This window comes from Poecilia reticulata, linkage group LG3, assembly GCF_000633615.1.
Source record: "Poecilia reticulata strain Guanapo linkage group LG3, Guppy_female_1.0+MT, whole genome shotgun sequence".
NCBI lineage: Eukaryota > Metazoa > Chordata > Actinopteri > Cyprinodontiformes > Poeciliidae > Poecilia > Poecilia reticulata.
The window spans coordinates 16414418-16424364 of record NC_024333.1 but is presented as its reverse complement, the minus strand read 5'-3'; the positions used below and the strand labels follow the sequence as shown (position 1 = coordinate 16424364).

Genomic DNA, 9947 nt, shown 5'->3' with positions numbered 1-9947 from the left:
TTTAAGTTTTTAATTTATTATTGCCAGATTTGGCCTTTCAAGTTGGGTGAGTCTTGGTTTAGATTAAACTAAAAGAGCAAGAAGAAAGAAACTATGGATTCTTTGGAATATGTTGAATGTGCTGCTTGGAGCTTTGGCTATAAGAAATAGAGTATATAAAGAGAGTTAAACTCTTTGAAATGCCATTGGGCCACTCAGAAATTTATAATGTCTAATTTAATTTAGCTAAGTGCAACAATGTTGATTACAGAGAGATTGACTATGGAAGAATGTCCTAAAGTAAACTGCAAAAATAACACAGAAACTAAAAGAAAACATGAAAATTTGTAAACTGGTAAATGTGTAAATTTGCAGCTGTATTTCATTAACTGATGCAACAAAGATCCACATATACTACAGTAAAGTGCTGATTTACTATCATTGAAGACATACAGTGTTCGGGGAAATGTTTCAGACTTCAGGCGGTGTATTAAAAATGGAAGTTTATTTGTTTTATGCAAATTTGTTCAATTACGTTTGAACAAATGTAATTGTAAGTGAGCTCCTAGAAAGGGGGCTTTATATATTTGAAAAGCTATAACTCCTAAATCACTAGTCCAATTTGGATGTCGATACATCAATACTGAAGGTTTAGATTTTAAATCTTTGACCACTTTTATTATAAAGTATAACTGCAACTTGAATATGTTTTGGTAAATCACTTAAACATCAAAAACTGCTTCAGTGTCTTGTTATTTCCAGACATGAACTTCAGTCATTTATCTTTTTCCTCCTGTGGGATTTCTGGCGCTACGTTTCCCGCTCCTGCGGAGTGTGTTGGCCCTTTGTCGACGTCTGGTTTTCCTGTTGTCTCCTCTCGCAACACTTGTTACTATCTGATTTTGGGAGCTCTGCATAGCTTGAAAGATACTCTGACGTGTCACTTCACGATCCCCACAGCTGAAGCTTAACGCCACACCCTCGTTGGTTTTCATGACCCTAGATGTGCCATCAGAAGTGCCGTCAAAGCAGCGCCCAAGTGCAATCTCTTTTGCTGTGCGTGGATCTTGTTCCGTCTCTGTGTAGATTCCATAGTTGTGGCCAAGAGAGTCAAGGGGTGCCAGCATGGTGAACTCATTGGTGTCGTTGTTGACAGCTAGAGGTAGGTGGTTCACCAGATAATCTTGAAGCATCGTGTTCACATGGTCTCTCTTACAGCTACCTTGAGGAATCACCTTCACCAGGGTACGATCCACACGGTCCTGATCATACAGCATGCCACTGCACTTGAACTCCAGACACACTGCTGAAACATTTGCCTGTTCCATATCACGAATGCTTCGAGTGTCTCTGAGACCGTACAGCTGACCTACTGTCTTTGGATGGGTGCCACCCATGTTACGAGACCTTACATTGATTTCATGCGGACTGTTAATTTTAACCTTGATGTAGCAGGCACGGTATTCCATGGGCTTAGGCCACCAACTCAGGTAATCCTCTGTCCAGCTCATTGGGTCATCTTCATTAAATGGCACAGTGTTGTAATCATAACGGTCTCCTTCAACTCTTGAAAACCTGAAGTGTGCAGCACTAAATGGGGCCTCTTCACATTCCTTCAGCTTTTCAAATGCATATACTGGTCCATTAGACTCCTCAGCCGCGTTAGGACTTGGTTTTGCCACATTGATACTAAACGCAGTCTTCTTTACTCTGCTGTCTTCGTGGTCTGTTCGCCTGTAGTTTAGTTTTCTAAGGTAAGGCTGGGGCACTCCAACAAGGCTGGGATTGAGTTTAGGGGCAGAAGACACAGCCTCTAGTTCCTCTCCTCCAAGGTTAGCCATCACATATGCAGAATAAGCATCAGGTTGCTCATCACAGAAGGCTGGAAGACAAGCTCCACTTGGGCCAGTGACAACACTGTCAAAACGACCCCAGGCCCGAGGATTAGAGGAGTAGCCAGCAGTTGGTTCCATGTTTATGAGACTCACCACAACTCCCTCTACCTGCTCACTGGGCATGAAACGCTCACTGCGGAAAGCTCTCACTTTGACATAGCATCTGCGATTTTCAGGGACGTCGAGATTAAACAGACGCCGCTCTCTGATCTCCATGTTTCCGATCAAAAATGTTCTCTCCTCTCTTTTGCCTCTCCTTCTCTTATCTAGCTGCAGACTCCCTTCTTCCTCCCACAGGCCAGTTTCAGGGTTCAGTGACCAAAGCTTCATGTTGCTGAGGTGCTCTGACATCTTCACCTGAGCTGAGTCCAAGAATACTTTAACCTCGCCAGCGTTTAGAGGCTCATTATTTTCCTCACCTCTAAAGTCAACTGAAAACATGCCGTAGGTTCTCAGTGGAAGCACATCACCTTCGCCTCCAATAAAATTAAGGTCACTTGAAGCTGCAGCAGTAGTAGTGACATCTCTCGGGTCTAAGAATGTAACACTTGCATTGACATTACCGGTAAAGACTTCTCCGTTCTCCTTGTAGAAAGAATGAGGGGGAATCTGGATTTGGACCATTGCTTCCTGGCCTTCTACCTCCCCGAGATTTAGAGTGTTAGTTTCTGAGGAGCTGATGGTCACAGGAGCTTTCTTTCGTAGAACTTTGATTTCGTGGTAAACAGCACCTCCTTTTGTGTTAAATGGAAGCACCTTTGTGGTGTTGACAAACTTTTGCATGTTGTCAACAAAAGTCAACACCAGTCTTTCAGTGTCTGGGGGAACCTGGACAGAGAAGGTGCCTTTGTAGCCCGTGCGGCTGATTCTGACTCCATTCATGAAGATGTGGCCAAACCTCATTGGCTCACCATTGTCTGCAGCAACGGCACGACCATAAACAACAGCCTTGGTGTCCACGCATTTCTGACAGCCACACTCTGTCACTACCATGGTGGGCAACTGGTAGCCTTGGCACGTCAGCTGTCTCTCTTCCATCTTTGCCACGCCACAGCAGTACGCCACATTGTCTTTGCACCTGATGGCATTGTCCAGCTGTCCAGCACACTTGCCTAGAGGACACTTGCCCACATCGTAGTAGAAAGAGTTTGTGCTGTTTTGGTAGCAGTCATGTGGAAGGCGAATGAGGTGAGATTCAGGCGTGGGGTTGCATGAATGCTCCTCTCTACCTGTATTTGAAATGTATGGATAAAACATATGTTAATATCGTAAGACCTACTGTATCGATGCTTGTTCAGTTATTTTGTCAAGGACAAACCTATGATTTTTAGAATGGCAGGTTTGGACTTAACGGCGCCGGACGGCCCACTTGCTCTGCAGTAGTACTCTCCAGCTTGCTCTGGATGTAAATCTTTCAGGACCAGCGTGCCCTCGGATTGCATTTCCATAAGAATATTGTTATGAAACCTGTTGGTTCACGCAAATAGCAAAAAAAATTATAGAAAAAGTGATAACATTTAACTTTAGTGCACAAAATGCTATAGTAGACGTGCTGCGAAGCTAACAGTAGTTTGTGAAGACAGAAACATTACTTCATATTCTATCCCATTTACCTTCACCCAAGACTAATTTCTTTCTCATGTGTGAAAGTACTGCTCATAGTTACTATTCGCTTAATTTAAATTACATATTATTATTATTATTATTATTATTATTATTATTATTATTATTATTACTATTACTATTATTATTATTATTATTATTATTATTATTATTATTATTATTATTATTACAATTATGTTTATGGTGTTGTGTGATATGTGTTGAGGCATCTCACAGATTATGTAAACAAAATTTCCATTTCTAAGGAGAATAATGTTTTATCTTATGTAAAGTCCCCTGGGCAGGGACCTAGAAACTAGAGTTGTATATCTGAGTTGAGCTCTTACCATTGGTACTTGTTAGGCTGTGGTGTTCCAGCTACTTTGCAGCAGAAGGCAGTACTTTGTCCCTCTCTCCTGGCTTTACTCTCAGGGTTGCTTAAGACATGAAGCTTTTCTGGGAAAAAAATAGAAATGTTACTTTCCTGGCTTTTTTAAATTTCAGTGGTAGTACAAACAGTTACAATATATGTAACTTTTTTTTCTCCTTGTCTGTCATTTAGTAAGAAATAATTAAATCTTTTGTGTTTATCAGAATAAGGAGTAAGATCTTTTTTTTCTTCAACATTTCCCACTTTCAAAAGTTGCTTTAGTATTTCCACATAATGTTTTATAATGTTTTTCTCAAGATGCCATTTATTTTTTGAAGTGCTCCCATCCTTCCTGCTGCAGAACACCCACAGAATATGTTGCTCCCAGCCCCGTATTTCATATTTAGGGTCTTGTTCTCAGGCTTGGACCTTCTTCCCTGTTTCCTTCAAATACAACAGTGATAATTTTGGCCAGACTGAGGTTAGTGTCTCCAAAGCACAGGGAAATTACATTTTGTTTTCCTGAGTGCATTTCCAAACTGCCTTCTGGCTATGCATGTTGCTTTTGGGGTAATTGTGATCTCAGTTGTTGTGTCCTTGGCCAAGACGCTTCACCTGCCTTGCCTGCTGTTGGTAGTGAAAGTTCCCACTTCTCTCAATCTGCCCCAGGGCAGCTGTGGCTACAATGTAGATAACCACAATCAGTGTGTGAATCTGAATGTGAATGGGTGAAAGATTAAATGATTGAATGTACATAAAGCGCTTTTGGGTTCTTTGGACCAGATGAAGTGATATATAAGTGCAGGCTATTTATCATTTGCCATTACTGGCTTCCTGCTCACTGAGTGGCTTTTCCTACCATCTCGATACAGAACATATGGATCATAGCGCTGTCTTAACAGCATCAGTATGAGCGTTCACAAACCCTTTTGCTTTTGTTCTGGGTTTTTTATGCACAGTTTGCACCAAAATACATAAATCTCAGGGTCACAGAGCCTATCTACTTTCTGAATGGTATAGACATATAGACATTTATCATAGTGTTAATGCTTGCATTTTTCAACAGATGGCATCTGGGAATTTTACTGAAGAATGAATCAGACTTGTGCAGGGCCACAGTTTTTATCCTGATATCTTAGCTGATTGTTTTTTTTCTCCAGAAGAAATCGGCAAAGAAAACCATTAAAGTGTTCCCTGGAAATGCATTCACAGGTGTGCCTCAATTAAATTTGTAAAAAGAAATAGGAATAAGAGTGTGTGTAATATAATATATATAAAAAAAAGCAAAAAGTATTTCTGTCGTTATTCTGATACTGGGCAACCAGAAATAACATTCGTAATCACAAGTAACCTAAAGCATAAGTGTCAGATTTAGTGTCAGAAAGTGAGAATGTAATTTTCCTATATGTTTTATATAAATCTGATTTCATCTTTAGGCAGTATAGGACTTGTTATTCTATACAATCCATACCTGCTCTTTTCAGCTGCACACTGAGAACTGAGGTCCGCTCAGCGGTGAGGGGCACGACGACGTCAAGAGTTGCGTGACCCAGCAGGCTGACTGTCAGTGTTGTGTTGCCATCTGGGCATATTCCAGGAACTCTAAAGTGCCCATTGTGGTCTGTGAGGGTGAGGAGTTTGCCCGAGCGAAGGATTGCTGCTCCCTCAGCAATCAGACCACCGGCGCTTCGCACAGATCCCAAAAGGACGTGCTCTTCACACATGCAAGCATCACAGTCAGCATTCACTCTCCCAATCACACAGTGCAGGTAACAATCTAGAAAGGAGAGCAAACACAAACATTAGCTCCTCTCACATTAGTTTATGTCCAAGTGAAGACATTTGCAGAATAGTTTGTGTGACTCAATCAAGCTTGGCTCACCCGTCTTGATACACTCAGGCCCGTTGCATGGTTTTCCCTCTATTTTAGGCCCATTGCAAGTTACTGATTGAGACTGGCAGTTTCGATGGCGAAGCTGCACACCTACTTGACCGCAGAGAGCAGGACATGGGCTCCAGTTTGACCATAGACCCCAGGTTCCCTGAGTGTTTACACTTCTTTCTGGTAAAATAAAATTACGCAAATTGTTGTTCAACTAATATTATTATTGCTATATGTAATAGGAAAAAAAAACACACAATAAAATACAATTTTTAAAGTCTTTAGTTTCCAAGTGTGCAAACCTTTTGGACAGAGAAAGCGAACTGCGTAGTTAGAGCAGTTGCGTCCAGGACTTTGCTCTTCATTGAGACACCAGAATCCTACAGTTGGATCTGCGTGTACCACCTCCCCAGTTTCCCGGGCTGGGACCCATTCGGTGGTTCTAGCTTCAATAGCGCGCGGAGTCTCACACACTCTGGTACGGTAATAGAAGCGAATGGCGTCCAGCTGCTCGTAATCTCCTCGGCCTCCTGGGTGGTCAACGTTGAACCATGTGGTCCAGTCAAAGTTGTCTAGACATGTGGAGTTTACAGAAAGAAAGATATGTTTAGCTTATCTATCATATATAGTTTAATAATACATCAAACCAAAAATACATAGTTTAAAACACAGGTCAGGTTAGTTTTTTTTATTAACCCACCATCAGAGTGGTAGACTGCAGGATTAGACTCTTTGTTGTCTCCTCTCCATGATCCTGCACATTATAGATGAGTGTGAGTGATTAATACCTTTGTGTCAGGAGTGTTCAAAAAAACATACCATGTAAGCTGTTCTAAAACAATATTTGATGTTAGTTATTCACAAATATTAAACGTAATCTAATCCATTGTTTAAAGTTAGCGATGTGATGTGTGAGCCAGGATATATAAATCTCTGCTATGTTGAGACTCACAAAGAAAATGTACTGCTGTGGCAAGGAAAAAGGGAGAGAAAGTTAATATGCCAGGGCTACCAGCTGGTAAAAAAAATTTACGGACACCAACACCAATGTTTGGCCATGCCAGTGCTGCAGACAATGATGGGCCAATGAGGTTTAGACACATCTTCGAGTATGCAATCAGAATTAGTTGTACGGGTTACAAAAGCACCTTCTTTGTTTAGGCTTGTCCTGACATTCAATAACTAGTGATTATATTTGTTGAAAATCACTTAAAAAAAATTTTAATGCTACAAAAATGCTCACTCTTCATACGAACAGAAAAACTATTTCAATATTCTATTAAACAACTAAACTGTTGCTTTGAATTTGCTTTGGAAATCAAAGCTGGAAATGTCATTTGTCATTTGATCGAATTTCTAAACCTTAGATATTTTTGTAGATAAAGTCATATTTGGGTATAAAAGCAGTACAGAAAATGATTGCTGACGCAACCAAAGTCTAACCCCTTAAAAAGGCCAAAGAGACATTAAGAAAAACCACTTTGATTTATTACAATCTTACAAAATTCTAAGAAATGTTGGGTGTTTTCAGCAGTACTGTATATGTGAATTTAAAGAAGACATTTATACATGAATTGGAGAGACAAAATAAAACAAAATGTTAAGTGTCACACCTTGAACTGTAAGAACAGTGGCTGCAGTTACTCCCAGAAAGATGAGAAGAGACCTATGTGACATTTTCACACTCTGCCGACACACTGGACCCTCCAGACTTTCTCCTCTGGTATGCGTTTCTTGCCAGTAAGTCCACAAAAAAGTAAATCTTTGGCAGCAAAACCACCTGGAGGAATGATTAAGTTAAAATATGTTCCATGTCATGAATGTTCAGCACAGTACATCCCTATAAAAGAGGGATGTACTGTATTATTATTTAATGCCATAATAATATGGCATTAAAACATAAAACAGGTAGCACACTTCATTACATTTATAAAAACAATAGTTTGTTTCTTGTAAAACAAAGCAGTAAATGCAGCGTACTTCTTTTCTTTGAGCTTTAAAGTAAAAAAAAAGAAACCTTGGATGGATAGAGCTGTGCTCTCAGATTACACATCTGTGTTAGCCATTACCATTTGTCAGGGGAACACTCAAACATATCTGCATCCACTGTCGAAATCTGGCCACACAACCCAAACACCCACACACAAACACAAAAGGGCTGACTTAAAAGGAGGAAAAACTGGACATTAACAACCATGTTGTAGCTTCTTCATTTCTAATGTTTTTCAGTGGATATTTAGAACAATAATTGCATATGAAGCTGAAAGGGGGAAATAAAGAAACAACACAAATGTGCTTGTCAGACATAATCTTAGGATTGTGATTTACAAAATGTTCATAGTTTACATTACAGAATATGCTATTAAAGTTTTAACTTTAGAATACTTTTTATTACTTTTCACATACTTTTTACAGTAGGTTCCTTTTAGCACTTTCAACATGGTGATAATCTGATTTCTCTGCACAGTTTAATCTATCAGATTAATCAGAACACATAAAATAAAGTAGCATTTTTTCTTACCTGCTTTGAAAATGGACACTTGCTAAAGAGCCTCTGGTTGTATATTTTGAACTGTAAAATCTTCTCTAAACTTTTTTTCTGAAATTTCTCTCTCACTCTTCTCTCCTTCCCTTGTGTTTCCTTGTTCTAGTTGAAAATCCTCCTCCTCCTTCGTTGCTTTTATACCTCTCTGCCTCTGCTACCACTCCCTCCTCTCTCGACTACTAGCCACAAAGTCTTTGGTTTTGCACCATGAGATTTTTTTATCTCCTCCCCTTGTAGAACTGTGACATCAAATGATTATTAGATGGATTGTTGCATAAAAGAAGAATTATCGTGGGCTCCATATTACAAAGGCAAGTGTTAATAGATTAACCTGTGTGTTAAAAGATAAGTGGATTTGCTCTAATTCCAATCTTCCTATCAGTTCAATTAATCTGCTTGAAAAGCAATACTTCTAATAAAAAACTTATCACACATTTATAAAAAAACAAACCCTCAGTTTTCTGTTAAGAGGTGATCATTACAAAATAAATAGTTGAAAATGATTTGAACAAAGGTAACTCTATTAACTATGTTAATAATTGAATGCACCTTACTTCATTTTTTTTGGTCACATTAATTTCACACACATTATTACATTTGTGCTCCTGGGTTCCAAGAAGAAATTAAAATACAGCTGTGTCTACAATTTCTTTTGTCTTGTGTTGGTTTAAACTTTGGTGTAATTTGCTGATGATTTTTACCTCTTAAACTCAGATCCAGTTCCAGCTCAAAAAGATTCATAATTTAGGAAAAACATAAATGGGCAGAGTATTGTCTTAAAGCTTTAAGGTATTCTTAAAGCTTTAAGCTATTCTAAATTACTTTTAATTTTGCTTTAAAGAAGCCAACATTTTTTTCTGAACTTGATCGATATTTTGCCAGGCGTTCCTAAATTTTTAAAAAGGATTTTGGTTGATTTTCTGTCTGGACTTTGGCAGCACATGTTTTGTGCACAGTGTGCAATTAAAATAAAAAAGAGGGCAAATGGAGGATCAAAGGAAGTTTACCAGGTGTAAAAACTGAATCTCGAAAATAATGTTATATGACAAATAAGTAAAAAAAAAAAAAAAAAAAAAAGCAAGGAAGTTCAACAGGATCTGGGTAGATTATTTTGTTGATTTTCTCCTATTTTCAAGTTTTAAGAAAAGTATGCCTTAGTATTTGCTGATTCACCTATGCTCAGATTTTTCGGTGCAACATAACTCAAAAATTACTAATTGAACATTTGCCTGTTCATGAAGATTTTTATAGAGCAAAATACTCAAAAGAAAATGCATCTTTGGAAGCTGAAAATACCTAGGCGCACTGCTACTTAACACGCTATTAGCTGACGTTTGCAAAGCAGCCAATCCAAGAGCCCCATTCATTTTCCTTGGCGTTGATTGGTTGTACCCGCAACAGCTGAGATGAGGAAGACTGTAGGGTAGCTTCAGCAACAGCTGAAGATGAGTTTACTCTAAGATGGTTTACTCTGTCGGTGTTAATGCCTATTTGGATATGTTTGGTGTTTGAACAACTAAAATAGATAGTTATAAGTATTTCAAGTGTTTAAGTATTTGGGGGAAGCTGGGGTTCCTAACCACCATAAATACGTGAGATTTAATCAGCTTGTCATTGATGAAATGCTTTTTTGCTTTTTTGGTCTGTAAAACTCTGTTTCTATTCATATACACG

General features: G+C 38.9%; 1 protein-coding gene across 2 annotated transcripts; it reads right to left on the bottom strand.

The window, feature by feature from the left end:
* Nucleotides 1–8385, bottom strand: cilp (cartilage intermediate layer protein, nucleotide pyrophosphohydrolase). Of its 2 annotated transcripts, XM_008405177.2 has the most exons (9): nt 8250–8385; nt 7342–7508; nt 6429–6482; nt 6031–6300; nt 5729–5908; nt 5318–5623; nt 3824–3932; nt 3193–3341; nt 1–3103 (listed from the first exon to the last, which is right to left on the bottom strand). In XM_008405177.2, exons 2-9 carry the CDS (start codon nt 7403–7405, stop codon nt 759–761), a joined length of 3477 nt encoding a protein of 1158 aa, XP_008403399.1. In that variant the 5' UTR covers nt 7406–7508; nt 8250–8385; the 3' UTR covers nt 1–758. The 2 variants fall into 2 exon arrangements, with proteins under 2 accessions (XP_008403399.1, XP_008403400.1); XM_008405178.2 differs by lacking the exon at nt 6429–6482.
* Between the last annotated feature and the right edge of the window lie 1562 nt (nt 8386–9947).